Source organism: Microcaecilia unicolor, chromosome 2, assembly GCF_901765095.1.
Source record: "Microcaecilia unicolor chromosome 2, aMicUni1.1, whole genome shotgun sequence".
NCBI lineage: Eukaryota > Metazoa > Chordata > Amphibia > Gymnophiona > Siphonopidae > Microcaecilia > Microcaecilia unicolor.
Window position 1 is genome coordinate 419199130 of NC_044032.1, and position 18449 is coordinate 419217578.

General features: G+C 41.0%; 1 protein-coding gene across 1 annotated transcript in view; it reads right to left on the minus strand.

Annotated features, from left to right (window-relative positions):
- Positions 1-18449, minus strand: part of STPG2 (sperm tail PG-rich repeat containing 2) — an 873622-nt gene that overhangs the window by 635727 nt on the left and 219446 nt on the right. Inside the window, exon 7 of the mRNA XM_030190712.1 lies at positions 1479-1586. Coding sequence (XP_030046572.1) covers positions 1479-1586 — 108 coding nt within the window. The remainder of the gene's footprint in view (positions 1-1478; positions 1587-18449) is intronic.

Below are 18449 nucleotides of genomic sequence, written 5' to 3' on the forward strand. Positions count from 1 at the left end.
AAAAGGGCCCCAAAGTGTTTTTTTGGTGAGACAAGAACTAAGGGGGTCTTTTACTTAGGCATGCTGGCGTTTTTAGTGCGTGCTAAAAATAGGCAAGCGCTAAAGGTGCCAATGTATTCCTATGGGCGTCTTTAGTGTTTAGCACGTGTCTATTTTTTGCGCGTGCTAAAAACGCCAGCACGCCTAAGTAAAAGACCCCCCTAAGTTCCTTAAAACCAACTTTTTTCTAATTGCTTGAATTCAGCAAATTTCTCTATAATGATCTAGAAAATAGTTTGAATAACCTTAGCAGTATGCATTCCATGCCACAAAACCACTACTTTATATATAGCTGAATGTGTTATAATATACTCCCCTAACAAGGCTCATATATGGTTTTAACCTCCACCTTAACCATATATCATATAGAAATCATTCATATGTTTTTTATGTTTTTTATCGCCTCAGCAGTGCACATGACCAACTTCACTCTTTTATTGGACATTCAACAGCACCCAAATCCTCACTGGTGATAATATTTTATTAAACTGTTTCTTCATTTACTTATTTAACTGTTCATTTTACTTTTTAATCTCTAAGTTACTTATAAGCAATACTTAACTTGCACTGAACGGTCAGACCAGGGGTTCAACAATGCCCGACATGCATGTTTCGCCCTAAAAGGCTGCAGGAGGAAATCCAGAAAGAAAACATTGCGAGGCTGGTACTAAGAATGGCTAAGGGGGAGCCCTTGACACAACCTTTTAGGGCGAAACATGCATGTCGGGCATTGTTGAACCCCTGGTCTGACCGTTCAGTGCAAGTTAAGTATTGCTTATAAGTAACTTAGAGATTAAAAAGTAAAATGAACAGTTAAATAAGTAAATGAAGAAACAGTTTAATAAAATATTATCGCCAGTGAGGATTTGGGTGCTGTTGAATGTCCAATAAAAGAGTGAAGTTGGTCATGTGCACTGCTGAGGCGATAAAAAACATAAAAAACATATGAATGATTTCTATATGATATATGGTTAAGGTGGAGGTTAAAACCATATATGAGCTTTGTTAGGGGAGTAGTTACAGTTGAAGGGCTCTTAAAGAGAGAGTTAGTAGTGCCAAGTACGTGTGTTATAATATAGCCATACTATTTAAAAAATGCATCTTATTGTTATGCTTACCAATAAGGAGTGTAGTTATCAAAGCTCTTTCAGTAGGTAAACAACCATTTACCTTGAAGAAAAACCCTGCTGAAAATTGCCTACCCCTCTGTGAGTAAAAGTATACATGCAGCCTACAGCATGAATACTTTTACATGCGTCAGGAAAGAGTAAGCCCCTGCATGGATATTTAGGTGCCAATATACATTGGTTCACAGAACCCACTGTCCCTTGCTGGCTATATTTTCAAAAGGAAACCCAAGTGTCTACAGGTACAAGTCACACAGTTACTGTAAAAATTGCCTCAAAATTCATCATATTCTTTTAATTGTATCCTCTTACATTAGATTTTGACAGAAACGGAACTTGTTGAACATCTGCAGGTGATTTCACATTCCCTTTCTTCTCAAATTGACTTTTTATTTCATACTTCCCTGGTCCTGGAAAACCCTGAGGAATATAAACAGAGAAACACTAACACAGTGCACAGTTGGAAAAAATAATATAGTATTGTCATGAAATGCCTAGCTACCCGCCTGGGGTTACCTCGCAGCCATTTAGAGGGTCTATCCCCAGCACATCTCAGGTCCGCCTGCACCTAGCACCCTCCTCCCACCGACTGGGTCACAACTGCCTCTAGGTGAGTCTCCCACTCTCAAATTATCCCCAGTGATTTCTAGGTCACTGGAGCCACACTCCCAGTGGTCCCACAGTTCCCAGAAAGCACTTACAGACCCAACACACAAACCACCAGGATTCTTTATCAGTCCAGACAAAGAGGCAATAAATTAAATTGTTTATTGTCTTAAAAATTGAACAATGAACCAGAAAATGTGCAATCAGCAAACAATAACAGGTAACTACATATGGATCAATTATAACACTAACTAAATATCTGTTTACTTTCTAAAAAGTACCCTGGGAAGATCAGGACATATAACTCTTTGTTTACTGAGCCTCAGCAAAGAGATCCTGCTCTCTTTTCTTCCTGGCTAAGACTGGAGCAAAAGCCAGTATTCTCCAAATGAAAATGTGCTAATGGGCCGATCAGAACCCAGAAAAAGAAAATTTCAAAAATATACTGCTTCTTGCTTCTTGTTTGTGTGCTAAAACTACAGAAAAGAACATTCATTTCTCTGTAATAGCTTTACAGCAAAGAAACACCACCTGCTGGCCAAATAGGAGAAATACACTTCAGGACATAATTAATGCAGGAAAATATCCAATACATTTTGCAGGCTTAAAACAGACTGTTTCTTCACATGTACAGTAAAAGTCACAGAAAGAGACATTTTTAAAGGCATTTCCTTGGGTAAAGTAGTGCTTTATGCACAGCCATGACCTTTTACAAAACTGCCTGCCTGACATGCAGGTAAACTTATACACAGCCAGCCTGTACAGCAATGTACAAACATCTGGAATAAGATAGTCCCAGAATGCTGATTCAAGGCTTAAACCAAGGAAAACCCCAGAAGCCTCAAGGTGTAAGGGGACTATCTTCCAAAGTGCACAAGGAATTGCAGGGCAGATAGGGCAGGGCCCCAGTTATATAAGCTCCCTCTCTAGTTCTATTCAAATCCAGGCTAATAGCTCACTTTTTTTGAGGCTACTTTTAAATCCTAACCATTTCTCTCTCATTTATACCCAAGTTGTTTTTATAAGAACATAACTCTGTCCCAGTGTAGCAATACTTACATTCTTAAGTGTTGCCATACTGGGACAGACCGAAGGTCCATCAAGCCCAGCATCCCGTTTCAAACAGTGACCAATCCAGGTTACAAGTACCTGGCAAGATTTCAAAACACTACAGAACATTTTATGCTGCTTATCCTAGAAATAAGCAGTGGCTTTTCTCCAAGTCCATCTTAATAATGGTTTATGAACTTTTCTTTTAGGATGCTATCCAAGCCTTTTTTTAAACCCCGCTAAGCAAACTGCTTTTACTACATTCTCTGGCAACGAATTCCAGAGTTTAATTACATGTCGAGTGAAGAAATATTTTCTCCATTTGTTTTAAATTTACTACTTTGTAGCTTCATTGCTTGCCCCCTAGACCTAGTATTTTTGTAAAAGGTAAACAAGCGATTCATGTCTACTCATTCCACTCTGCTCATTATTTTATAGACCTCTATCATATCTCCCCTCAACTGTCTTTTCTCCAAGCTGAAGAGACCTAGCCACTTTAGCCTTTCCTTGTAGGAAAGTCATTCCATCCCTTTTATCATTTTCGTCGCCATTCTCTGTACCTTTTCTAATTCCACTATATCCTTTTTGAGATGTGGTGACCAGTATTACACACAGTATTTGAGGTGCGGTCACAACATGGAATGATACAAAGGCATTATAATGTCCTCATTTTTGTTTTCCATTTCTTTCCTAATAATACCTAACATTCTATTTGCTTTCTTAGTCGCCAACGAAAACTGAGCAGAGGGTTTCAACTTATTATCAACGATGACACCTACATCCCTTTCCTGGTTGGTGACTCCTATGGTGGCACCTTGCATCACATAACTATAGTTCGGGTTCCTCTTTCCCATATGCATCACTTTGCACTTGCTCACATTAAACGTCATCTGCCATTTAGATGCCCAGTCTCCCAGTCTCTTAAGGTCTTCTTGTAATTTTTCACAATCCTCTTGTGATTTATCAACTCTGAATAACTTTGTGTCTGGGGTGGGGAAACTAGGAATGGCTCCAGAGGAGGCTCCTGATGCACAGGGAACCTTCCAATCAGAGGGGGGTAGCTGGTTTTGGGGTGTTTTCAAGAAGGGGGCTGATTCTGGGGGAGCCTGTTGATGGGGGTGGAGGTTGCCAGTTTGCGATGGCGGTCTGATACCAGTGATGATCAGAAGTTACACAGCTAGGTTTGCAAAATGGCAGCTGTGCATATGTTTGCACTGCAATTGTCTGCTACTTCACAAACATGTATAAGTGGCAGCACACACGTTTAAACCCTAGCGCTGTCCTCGTCCATTTCTTAGCACCTCTCTCTGTACATGGATGGCACCTTAGCCTACATGTTTCTCACCTTATTGAAATGTTTTTTCCTAGAAGTGAGTATATGTCAATTTTGGATGGGAAGTAAGGGTTATATTCAAAAAATGGCCCCCACACTTAGGCTCCGGATTATTATTAGCTTAGTGTGCATTTTGCACCTAACATTGGGCATGAACATTTGTATAAATGCTCACACCCAACTGATGGCAGTTAGGCGCACAAATACAGGTATTCCATAACATGACACCTAATTTCCATCAACACCCCTATCCCACCCATGCCCCTCTCAAAGCCACACCCCATTTAGAGTTGGGCACTATAAAATGTAGGCATGCATGTTATAGAATAGGGCAGGGCAGATCCACACATCACTCCTAATTACTACCAATTAACTGCTTGTTAACTCCAATAACTGATTGCTTGTGCCTAATTGACTATTTGGTTTACACATGGTTCCGGAGGTAAATGTGCACATATGCATTTGTAAAATACGTCACATTTTCTGCATGTTTTCACTTCTACATCGATATTCACCCTTACACAATCTAAGATGGTGCTGATTACCTTACTATAATGGCATTCTACAAATTTCACCAAAAGTGACTGTACTGCAACCCTAAAGGTCCACTGGTAATGCTGCATAGTCGAAAACTCAGTTTATAATTTAAGCACTGATCCATAGACTGGAATCACTGAGAATCATGTTGCTCACCTATAACAGATGTTTTCTGTAGACAGCAGGACTTATCAGGTAAAACAAGTGGGGTAATATCACTGCACATTGCTGAGGACCAAGTGTAACATTATGAGCATGCAAAGTCTTTTCCATGTTCAGCAATCTCCTCAGCACTTCAGTTAGTTCCATAATACAAGAAGAAATGCAACTTTCAGGGAACTGAGAGCAATTGTGTGCTTTCTCTAGAAGGCGTAATCTTAAAGAAATCTTGAGTCCAGCAGTAGCATAGGAGGGGCATAATTGAACGTCACCGGCGAAATAGATCGCCGACAATCTATTTTGGCGGTGGCGCAACAGCTGGCCCGAACCGTATTATCAAAAAAGATGGCCGGCCATCTCTTTTTTTCGATAATACGGTTTAGCCCGGCCAAATGCCAGAGTTCGCCGGGTTTGAGATGGCCGGTTTTGTTTTTCAGCGATAATGGAAAAAAATGCCGGCAATCTCAAACTGGCGAAATCCAAGGCATTTGGTTGTGGGAGGAGCCAACATTTGTAATGCACTGGTCCCCCTCATATGCTAGGGCACCCTAGGGGGCACTTCTAAAAATGTTTAAAAAATGCAAAAAAGCTCCCAGGTGCATAGCTCCCTTATTTTGTTGGGTGCTGAGCCCCCCAAACCCACTCCCCACAACTCTACACCATTACCATAGCCCTTATGGATGAAGGGGGGCATCTACATGTGGGTACAGTGGGTTCTGGGGGGAGTTTGGAGGGCTCAACACACTTAGCACCACAAGTGTAACAGGTAGTGGGGGGATGGACCTGGGTCTGCCTGCCTGAAGTGAACTGCACCCATTAAAAACTGCTCCAGGGACTTGCATACTGCTATCAGGGAGCTGGGTATGACATTTGAGGCTGGCATACAGGCTGGTAAATAAAGTTTTTTATTTTTATTGTTTTAGTGTGGTAGGGGGTTGGTGACCACTGGGAGGTCATCTCCCATTCCCTCCAGTGGTCATCTGGTCAATTGGGGCACCTTTTTGAGGCTTGGTCGTGAAAATAAAAGGACCAAGTAAACCCGGTGAAATACTGCTTAACGCCGCTTTTTTTTCTATTATCCGTGAAAGCCAGCCATCTGGTAGCCACGCCCATGCCCACCCATGTCCTGCCTTCGCTTCGCCGACAACACACCCCTTTTAACTTTCGCCGGCGAGGCGACAGGAAAGTGGCGATGCTGTAAAAACAGCAGCTTTCGATTATACCGATTTCGCCGCTTTTCCGAGATCACCGGCCATCTCCCAATTTATGTGGGAAGATGGCCGGCGATCACTAAGCCCGATAGTAACATAGTAAGTGACGGCAGAAAAAGACCTGAACAGTCCATCCAGTCTGCCCAACAAAATAAACTCATTTTACATGGTATGTGATACTTTATATGTATGCCCAAGTTTGATTTGTTCTTGCCTTTCTCAGGGCACAGACCGTATAAGTCTGCCCAGCACTCTTCTTGCACTAAACGTTCTGAAGCTAACGTCAAAGCCCCTTAAAATTTACACTCCAACCCATCCCTATCTATTCAGTTATGATCAGGGCGTAGACCGTAGAAGTCTGCCCAGCACTGGCTTTGCTTCCCAATTACCGGCGTCGCCACCCAATATCCACTGATTCTGTAGATCTATTCCTTCTAAACAGGATTCCTTTGTGTTTATCCCACGCATGTTTCAATTCCATTACCGTTTTCATCTCCACTACCTCCCGCGGGAGGGTATTCCAAGTATCTACCACCCTTTCCGTGAAAAAATACTTCCTGACATTAGTCCCGAGTCTGCCCCCCTTCAACCTCAATTCATGTCCTCTAGTTCTACCACTTTCCCGTCTCCGGAAAAGGTTCATTTGCGGATTAATACCTTTCAAATATTTGAACGTCTGTCTCATGTCACCCCTGTTTCTCCTTTCCACCAATGTATGCATGTTCAGGTCAGCAAGTCTCTCCTCGTACGGTTTGAAACACAAATCCCATACCAGTTTTGTAGCTTTTCTTTGCACCGCTTCCAGTCTTTTTACATCTTTAGCAAGATACGGTCTCCAAAACTGAACACAATACTCCAAGTGGGGGCTCACCAATGACTTGTAGAGGGGCATCAACACCTCCTTTCTTCTGCTGGTTATGCCTCTCTCTATACAGCCTAGCATCCTTCTGGCCACAGCCGTCGCCTTGTCACATTGTTTCTTCACCTTCAGATCTTCTGACACCAACATCCCAAGGTCTCTCTCCTGAGTTGAGCTTACTAATCTCTCCCCTCCTTTTCAGTATCTCTCTTTTGGATTTCTGCACCCCAAATGCTTCACTCTGCACTTCTTGGCATTAAATTTTAACTGAAAGACCCAGATTGTCTAATGAAGCGAGAACTGTAATAGGTCTGCCAGTTGGCCACTATAAATGTGGACATTACAAGACTTTTTTTTTTTTGTTACATTTGTACCCCGCGCTTTCCCACTCATGGCAGGCTCAATGTGGCTTACATGGGGCAATGGAGGGTTAAGTGACTTGCCCAGAGTCACAAGGAGTTGCCTGTACCTGAAGTGGGAATCGAACTCAGTTCCTCAGTTCCCCAGGACCAAAGTCCACCACCCTAACCACTAGGCCACTCCTCCACTCCAACTTGTAACATTAGCATTAAAAATGATAGATTTGTGATTCTGGCAGACGGCAAAATTTATTTTCTAAGAAAAGTACTAATTGCAAATCCAAATATGTTATTTACATCTTGAAATGTCTTTGTGATAAGATATAAGTGGGCAAAACTATCAGAAGTTTAAACGTACACATGAATGAGCACAGGCTCAACATTAGCCACCAAAAGTTAGGGGCACCTTTAGTAGCTCATTGCAATGATTGACAACATCTGTTCAATGACTTGTCCTGTTGGGTTCTTGACAGCGCCCCTGCCAGTATTTGGGGCGGTGATGCTGACAGAAGATTATTACAGCAGGAACAACGTTAGATAAATGAAAATAAGCAGAATACAAATGCCAGAAATGGAATGCAATGGAACACATTATTTGAAGTCGATTGAACCCCAGGATTTGAATAATATGATTGAATGGGCCTCATTTTTTTAAATAAGTATTTCCAGCAGAGGGCAACACTGTTTAGTTGCTGTCTTGAACATGCACTAGACATTAGCATTCATCTTAAAACATCGCCATTTTCATTCTCTCTCACAGCAGGCCTGACATCCTTGAAGGAAGACTAACAGTAAATTAACATTAGCACTAAGGTTTCTAAATGACATCCCCTTTCTCTACATGTTTAGTCATGGTGCACATTTGTTTTTAAGAACATTGGATGGGTCATTTGATTGAGAATTTTATTTACAAGAGCACTTGAGTACTCGGCATAATATATGGATCCCCTGAAGAAGCTGTGGGAGGTGAAATGAGTCCCTGTCGGGATCGCTTCAGCAGCTCAAGTTGTGCTTTGTTTTTTTCTGCTTTGATTATCTGAATGTTCTAAATAAGAATGAGACTGTTGCAATGTGCAAGCATTGATATTCAAGTTGATAAATTAAAATTGAAGACGTAAAAAAACTGAAGAATTAAAAAATTATTAAGGTATCAATAAAGATTGTCAGTAATGGAGGTTGTTTGACCAATGAACGAAACTGGAAGCTTGAGCAGTGATGAAGCTGGCTTTTGATTAGGACAAGCAATGACACTGCACAAAATACAGCCATACCCAGCTGAGGTCCTTTTCCTTCATGATTATTATTATTTGAAAAAAAAGTGCAATATTCTGTTTGTAAAGTAAAGTTTGAGAGATGTGTGGAGTTCCACTTCAGTGTGTTGGGTATATCAATAAACCTACAATTTCTTTTTTATCCCAATCTTTAAGTCACCAAAGCATGGAGCAAAATAATGTTTACTTAGTCAGAGAGATGGCCTGTTCTCTCAGAAAAGACAGAAGATATAATCGGGCTTTATCATGAAAGATTCTGAAAACCAACAACACACAGAAGAACAGGACTCCTCACAGCAACAAAAGCAAAACAAACACAGTGAAGGTGACAACAAAACGGAAGCTAGACGATTTTCCAAGGAATATATATTTATTCAAACACATTCAAGAAGAGTCATGTTTTGGTCTATCCAGCCTGCCTCAGGAGTCTCCCTCTAGATATAGTGTAATAATGTTAATTTTCCATATGAGGTGAATATTACTATTGTAGTTCCAAAAGGAGATATCCTTGATGAAAGACTTTAAAATGTCACCAAGTATGCACCTTAGAAGCAACTCACAGCCGAGCACTGGCACGTGGACGCTTGGAATGTGTTTAAGTAGTCATTACTTGAAACATTGTCTAGCTTTCTTTTTGTTGTCACCTTCGCAGATTTTAAAAACTGTCATACACAGTTTAAATAAAATGCTTCAACTGGTAACCAGTGCAACTGATTTTAAAAAGGGGGGAGTCTCTACAATTGATGTGCTGAAAATATCAATCGGGCTGTTATATTTTGTATAGTTTGGAGTTTCTGAAGTAAATATTTATGTCTCCTTAAGTACAGTAGAATGCAATAATTGAACTGAGATAATAAAGACTACACTACCAGTCTGAACAATTCAGGTACTAGATAATTTCTCCTTCTTCTTAGTTTCCCTAATGCTATAAAATCACACTTAGGGGTATGTTTACTAAGGTGCATTAGCGTTTCTAACGCACCTTTAAATTTAAGGCACGTTAAACGCTAACACATCTTTACATTTCTACGGGCATGTTAGCTTTAACGTGCATAAATCATTAACATGTGTTAACCATAGCGCACTTTAATAAACATAGGCGTTAATTAAAGCATTTATTTGTGGCTTCATGGTTAATTCGCAGTCTAAAAAAACTCCCCAAATTCTTATATGTGGTTCCAATGTGTAACTATCATTGCTGATAACTAGATTTTGATCAGTTTCTAAATACAATATTACAAATTTAGTTTTCTCTTTATTTAATTTTTATGTTTAGATCTGTTTACTAGTATAGTCAAGAAACAAGAAAACAAGTCAAACAGCACTGGGAACAATGGTACATCAATAAAGTAAGAACACAGAGGAGCTTTGTGTCTGATAGCCCCCCTGAAAGACAAAGAACAGCTGTCCCAAAACAAAGTCAATACTCCAACCACCCAACCCCATCCAAAAAAAAAAAGTTTTTCATACAAAATTACAAAGTATTCAAAATCAGATTACAGGCTCTGGGAGAAAGGGAACGTATATAACAACCCCTCAAAGATAAAAACTGCTTTTTATGGACACCCCCCACCCTCTGCTTCTCCATCAATATAATATGGTGCGGCGTCCTGTGGCCTACGCCTAAGGGAGCCTTAAGCTGGCATGCAGCCGATTAGACGAATGACTATGTAATGGTGGTTCCTCCTGAGGAAGATCTAGTGAAATGCGGACCAGCATCGGGGAACAGACATACACTGGAGACACCAAGGGTCAATTAATGAGATACTCACCGACTTCTCAGCACCTGTATAATGCTGCACAAGCGTGATTTTTGGTTTGGTAGTGGTAAACAGTGGATTCACATTTGAACTGAGTGTGATACATTCGGGACTAACACAACCAGCATTTGTTTGCTTTTTGAGTGCAGTGGCCGAGTGGAAAGCGCGGCGTGAATCACTGCATTCTATAGACTGAGTAGTGTTTTTGTAACTTTTAACTGAAATGTGGCAACAACGTAAATAGAATAAAATGTGAATTTTGTAAGTTAATGTAAACATTGTTTAGTGCAGCACAGGGCAAGAAGGGTGATAGGATGGTATGAGTGGAAGGTTTTAATATAATTATAGTAATAAAAGTTTTTTGATAAATAAAAAACAAATAAACACTGGAGTCTTTTTGAGATAGAAAAAAAATATGCCAATTCCAAAATGAAGGAGGGTCAGGAACAGTCCAAACTTCTAAAATAATCTTTTTACCCAAAAGGGCCACCTTGCAGATGAGGAGACAACCACCCCAACTCTGCAACAAAAACACTTCATATACACCCAACAAAAGACCCATTGCCAATAATGGTATTGGTGACTCCAAAAGGCATTCCAAATATTTCTCTTTATATAATTTTTTTTAAGTGAGAGGTGGTCCAATATTCTAGTTATTTAAAACATTTTTGAATTGGTGCAATCGCTTCTTCCAAAGAGAAGTGAACTGGAATCAAGACCAAAATATCATTCACATATATACAGATTTTAAACCCTGCATTTTCCATTCAAGTCCCAAAAGAAGACATCAGAAAATTAAATAAGATCGGGGATCACGGCAAGCCCTGAGGTACACCACAGGGTAATCTCCAATTCTCTGATAATTTGCTCTATAAAACTGATGAGACAAAAAAAAACCAAATAAACACTGAACCAGTTTCCACATATTTATAGTGATTCCAATCTTACTTAGAATAGATAATAAAATACAGGGGTCCTTTTACTAAGATGCGCTGAAAATGGCCTGCGGTAGTGTAGGCGCGGGTTTTGGGCGCGCACAGAATCATTTTTCAGTGCACCTGTAAAAAAGACCTTTTTAAAATTTTTGTCAAAAATGTACGTGCGGCAAAATGAAAATTGCCGTATGTCCATTTGGGGTCTGAGACCTTACCGCCAGCCATTAACCTAGCGGTAAAGTCTCACGAGGTAACCGGGCGGTAATGACCTACACATGCCAAATGCCACTTGGCACACGTCCGATACACGTGGCAGAAAATAAAAATTATTTTTCAGCCGCAAGAGCCACGCGGTAGCTGTGAAGTAACTCAATTTTGGCTCATGTTGGGCACGTGTAGATGCTTACGTGGCTTAGTAAAAGGGCCACAGAGTGATCTATGAGATCAAAGGCACTAGAGAGGTCAAACTGCATTAGACTGTTTCCCCATAGACACAAGTAACCTAACTTCTGAAATCAGAGATATGACTATTGATTCTATGCAATAATCAATGAGAAATCCTGATTGAGAATAGTGTAGAATATCAAAAGCATTCAGATATACCTCTAACTATTCTCCACTAGGCCGTCCATTAATTCTACAAAGAAAGGAAAAGAAGCTACTGGTCTGTAATTTGTAACATCCCTAAAGCCTCAATTTTTGTCCATTTAATATGGGAGTGAGAATTACACCTCCTAATGTTTTAGGGAATATGCCTTATACTGACATATTATAAACTATCTGCTAAAATTCTCTTAGCAAAAAATTTTAGGAGGAATAATTTTTAAACTCCTCATAGGGCTTGCAGCCCCACAAGAATTTTGTACCAAATGACTGCAAGCTCAATTTCAAAATTTTACCAGCGTACACCGTGGGGTGAATTCTATATATGACCCCCAAAAAATTGGCACCGGAAAAATCGCTGTTCTATAAACCATAAAGTTAGGTGCAGTTTATAGAATAACAGTTATGCAGGGGAATCACACCTAATTTAGGCACAGCTGTATGCACCAAATAATATGTGGTGCAAACCTTCGCGCCTAAATTAGGCATGTATCTCCATTATTCTAAAAACTACCTAAATAAATTTTAGGAACACCCCGTTCCAACCATGACCCTCCCCATTTGTGCCTCCTTTTTGAACTCGCACATAAAATTTAGGTGGAGATCCCGTGCCTAAATTTATGTGTGTATATTTTAATTAAGTGCCAATAATTGCTTGTTAACAAGCCAATTACCAGCATCAATTTGCTTGTTATTCATTTAAATTGAGCATGCAAATTGGGCACATGTCCAAATTTGCACATGCAATTTTTAGCAACTTTTATAGAATTCGGTCAAATATGGGTACAAAAGTAAGCATGTGGGGGGGGCAGTTCAGGACGTCCAAAATGTTTGAAAGAAGGATGTCCACGATGGACCTGCGTATGACATTTGAGGCTGGCAAAAAAAGTTTTTAAAGTTGTTTTTTTCAGGGTGGGAGACGGTTAGTCACCACTGGGGGAGTTCAATTTAATAGATGGATCAGGACTTTGGAGCCCGGGACCCCTGTGAAAGAGGAGTATAACATATTTGGGGTTTGATTGCCATGTCGAAGGGATGGACAAGGAGAGGCATTGTATAAAGTGTACGTATTTTGGATCTGCATTTCTGTAAATATTCTGCCACAATCAAGTCAAATTTACATTGGACTGTTATCCATTTTATTTTGCTCAAACAGACTGAACTGCTAGTTGCAGAGGTTAATAAAAGTTCCAGTTAATTTTCATATAAACTGCTAGACTGTGGAGTGATTTAATCATGGAAAGTGTTTCAGGAACCAATGGTCCTCTGGGGCCATTCTAATTAACTGCCCAGTTTGCATCCCACAAGGGGTTTGAACACACTCTGCCTCCACATGTCCAACCCCTCTCCCAACCCCCCCTTCCACTAATATAAAAAAAACTGCCTGGTTTGGTGGGGGGGTCCCTCAGCTCCCCTCCCATTACACACAAATTTCCTGGTAGTCTAATAGTCCCTCCTCCCTTCCCACCAGTCTCAAAACAAATCCCTGGTTGTCTAGCAGGATACCCACCCCAGCCCCCTCCCCTGATCCTGTACCTTGCATGAGGCAAGAAGCACTACCCACTCGCTTCTGCCTTCAGGTGCAGTCATCCACAAAATGGCAACACCGCAACGTGCCCCGCAAGGAGCATCTTGGGATACACTGGGTGGGGCCTGTCTACCATATAAGAGATAAATTCTCAAACTGGGGTGAAAAGCATATCCCACCATTCCCTTTGCTTTGCCCCACTCCTACTCCATCACTTTATCCCACTTTCCATATCCCACCGCTTCATTCCAGATATCCCTCTTGACTCCCACTCCTTCAATTCAAACACCCTCCCTTTGCTCCAACTTTTCCTGTTTTATTCCTACCACTCCATTACCTGAAAGATGTGCACATAAGTGGTATCACTGCCCCATGCCCCTCCTATGCTTCAACCAGGTGACTATCCCCCTTGGATTTACAGAATGGCGCTTTGTTACTTTGAAGTCACTTACACGCGTAAGTGTACACTTAACCACACAAATAGCATGTAAATGTGGGTGCCCAAGTTATAGAATAGCCCTATAAATGGTACATATAAAATTACCCTCATGTAAAAAAAAAGTACACACATTAACTAGAACGCAAATCAAGTATCAACATATGGGTTATAGGCGGAGTTGCAATTTCTGCACATATTTTACAAGCAAGCTTTTACACCTGCTTTAAGCAAATGTACATTTCTGTGCCTTCATTTTAACAATGATTTCTGCAGGATTTGTGCTGGTATAGGCAGGTATTGTGGCAAAACTGGGAACTTTCATGCTTTATGATCTGTAGTGCTGCCCTATAACATTTTTCTTCACTTCAGTGCATTTCCTTTGATTGGACAGCGGGTGGTGTTTGACCTCTACATTACAGCTGTGGCAGAGATCTGTTTTCTTTTTTAGATTACCTTTCCCCAAAGGAACAGAGGAAAACTCCTGAGGGAAACGTAACACGCAGTTCCAGTGGCCAAACACCCTTAGTGCTAATGCTCTGTGCCCTGATTGACCCTGAAGCAGTAGTGTAGATACGGGTAGGGGGTTCATCGACGGACGGGCAGATGCCAGGATGCTGCACAGGAGAGAGGTTCACGGGGTACGTGATGTATGTTAGTAAATGTTACTAAGGGTCCCTTTTACTAAGCCGCATAGGCGCCTACGCATGCCGAACTTGCGCAAAATTGGAATTACTGCCCGGTTACCGTGTGGCCCTTGCAGTAATTTCAACTTTGGCACGCGTCCGCTATGTGCGTCTGAAAAATAATTTTTATTTTCTGGCGCGCGTAATGGACGTGTGCCAAGTGGCATTTGATGTGCGTAGGTCATTACCGGCCAGATTCTTTACCGCTAGGTCTATGGCTGGTGGTAAGGTCTCAGACCTAAAATGGACGCGCAGCAATTTTGATTTTGCCGTATGTCCATTTTCAACAAAAAAATAAAAAGAGGTCTTTTTTAAAGGCACACTAAAAAATGGATCAGCGCGTGCCCAAAACCCGTGCCTACACTACCGCAAGACATTTTTCAGAGCGCCTTTGTAAAAGTTCCCCTAAGTAAGCAATACAACATAATTGCTTTGTTGACATAAAGTACTACGAAATAATTGTAAAGATAAGCTTAGTGCATAACGCACTTTGTTGATCTAAACTGTATATTTATGTTTCATTTCAGTCATTTTGCCGGATTATTATAGTACCATCTGCTTGATAATGAAAGGAAAATGTTGATTTCCTTGTACAAAACTGTCTGTATTTAATGACAGTATCCCAGATGTAGGTAGGCCTTTTAGTGTCCAATTACAATGGTTGGGTGGCTAGTATTTAATGTGTACTATTTTAAAATATAAAAACGTTTTTGCATCTGCAACATTCATTTACATAATTACAACATAAATTTTAGTTAATTTAAGAGGTATGGTACACTCTGAGGATCTAATCACAAGTAGTAAAGCATCTATTCATGGATAAAAAGAGACTTAATTAAATTTAAGTGCCATTACATCAACTCAACATGGTAAAGCATAGTATACAGACACAGAAGCATCAAGGAGATTGATCAATAACACCATTGTAGACAGCTTACCTCAGATGCTACAGTTTTATTATAAATGGGTTTAGGCAGAAAATTAAATAATAAGAGAGAAAGTGCTTCTCTGGATAGTTGCCGCCTTAGCATATGTTTTCTAGCCACAGAAAGAAACACTTTCAATGCATATCTAGCATGTCAAGCATGAACAAATGTCACTGCAAATGAGGCATGCTTCTTTTCTAGTTGCATTTATATGAAAATGTCCTTGTAGCCGAGTAAATCCAATAAATAGGTAAAAGCTCATTTGCAGTCTCTTTCCCTGCTGGGCTATTATGCCATCTGTTAGCCTGTCTTGGTAGCAGAGTATATTGTTTAGGTTCTGTAGGTTCTTAAAAATGTCCAGCTGTACCCTGAAGTACTCTTAAGTTAATATCTTATAGGACAAAAAGGGACATTAAAAAACATCCAATAAGAAAACATTCACAAGTACACATCTATCATATTACTTAAATTTAAATATATACTGTAAATAAACTTAACTCTGAAGAAACATTTTCATAGCCTATATTATCAAAGCATGTTCCTTTAGGTAGAAAGGAATTTCATTCTGCCAAAGTTGAAGACATGAAAATAAATATGCAGGGATAATCAGGTGCACCTGTGAATAAAACTATTTCTACCTTGAAAAGAGAGCTACAAAAATATAGGATGTAAAAGGGTATATACAGTGGGGGAAATAAGTATTTGATCCCTTGCTGATTTTGTAAGTTTGCCCACTGACAAAGACATGAGCAGCCCATAATTGAAGGGTAGGTTATTGGTAACAGTGAGAGATAGCACATCACAAATTAAATCCGGAAAATCACATTGTGGAAAGTATATGAATTTATTTGCATTCTGCAGAGGGAAATAAGTATTTGATCCCCCACCAACCAGTAAGAGATCTGGCCCCTACAGACCAGGTAGATGCTCCAAATCAACTCGTTACCTGCATGACAGACAGCTGTCGGCAATGGTCACCTGTATGAAAGACACCTGTCCACAGACTCAGTGAATCAGTCAGACTCTAACCTCTACAAAATGGCCAAGAGCAAGGAGCTGTCTAAGGATGTCAGGGACAAGATCATACACCTGCACAAGGCTGGAATGGGCTACAAAACCATCAGTAAGACGCTGGGCGAGAAGGAGACAACTGTTGGTGCCATAGTAAGAAAATGGAAGAAGTACAAAATGACTGTCAATCGACAAAGATCTGGGGCTCCACGCAAAATCTCACCTCGTGGGGTATCCTTGATCATGAGGAAGGTTAGAAATCAGCCTACAACTACAAGGGGGGAACTTGTCAATGATCTCAAGGCAGCTGGGACCACTGTCACCACGAAAACCATTGGTAACACATTACGACATAACGGATTGCAATCCTGCAGTGCCCGCAAGGTCCCCCTGCTCCGGAAGGCACATGTGACGGCCCGTCTGAAGTTTGCCAGTGAACACCTGGATGATGCCGAGAGTGATTGGGAGAAGGTGCTGTGGTCAGATGAGACAAAAATTGAGCTCTTTGGCATGAACTCAACTCGCCGTGTTTGGAGGAAGAGAAATGCTGCCTATGACCCAAAGAACACCGTCCTCACTGTCAAGCATGGAGGTGGAAATGTTATGTTTTGGGGGTGTTTCTCTGCTAAGGGCACAGGACTACTTCACCGCATCAATGGGAGAATGGATAGGGCCATGTACCGTACAATTCTGAGTGACAACCTCCTTCCCTCCGCCAGGGCCTTAAAAATGGGTCGTGGCTGGGTCTTCCAGCACGACAATGACCCAAAACATACAGCCAAGGCAACAAAAGAGTGGCTCAGGAAGAAGCACATTAGGGTCATGGAGTGGCCTAGCCAGTCACCAGACCTTAATCCCATTGAAAACTTATGGAGGGAGCTGAAGCTGCGAGTTGCCAAGCGACAGCCCAGAACTCTTAATGATTTAGAGATGATCTGCAAAGAGGAGTGGACCAAAATTCCTCCTGACATGTGTGCAAACCTCATCATCAACTACAGAAGACGTCTGACCGCTGTGCTTGCCAACAAGGGTTTTGCCACCAAGTATTAGGTCTTGTTTGCCAGAGGGATTAAATACTTATTTCCCTCTGCAGAATGCAAATAAATTCATATACTTTCCACAATGTGATTTTCCGGATTTAATTTGTGATGTGCTATCTCTCACTGTTACCAATAACCTACCCTTCAATTATGGGCTGCTCATGTCTTTGTCAGTGGGCAAACTTACAAAATCAGCAAGGGATCAAATACTTATTTCCCCCACTGTATACATATACAGTGCAATCCGCTTAAGTGCAAGGCTCTGGGACCAAAGAAATGCTTGCAGTTAACCGAAGCATGCACTTAACCGTTGTGACCCAAAGAAGCTTGACATCTAATAAACATATGTACAGTACTGTTTATTATATGTACAGTATACAGTCTCCGTTAACTGATGTTAGGCTTACTTGAAGTAATCAGTCATAGTCCTCTGTACACCTTGTGTCTGTGAGTTCCATAGACTACGTCTGCCAGACAGTAAAAACTGTCAAAGCACTGACATCCAGTGGCCTCCAGAGAGGCCCGCACAGTGTTGAGACTCTCCAGCGCTCTTGCAAAAGTGACAGGAGGAGGTTGTTGAATTTCGTCAGCATGTGCCTCGCTGCTCATTTCATCATCTGTTTCATCATCAGCCGTTGTTGCCTGCGTGTAGGCGCATATCTCGACATCAGTTCTGTCTTCAGCTGTTTGTAGATCGTAATCAACAGCTATGTAGAGAAGGAACTCCTCTTCAGTAACACCGGCTGGGATGTCAATAACCTATTCATCTGACGCATTTGCAACAGCTGCATCTGTTTCGTCCTTCTCCACATCCTTAACAAAGCTTGCCCACTTGTAGCAGTTCACAATGGTTGCCTGTGTAACATGATTCCAGGCTTCTTTCTGCATATGTAGGGAATCCAACAGTGATAGATTACGAGCCAGTTCAACAGCACGTTTATCCTTGCCAGTCTGGTCATCCATAACGCTCATC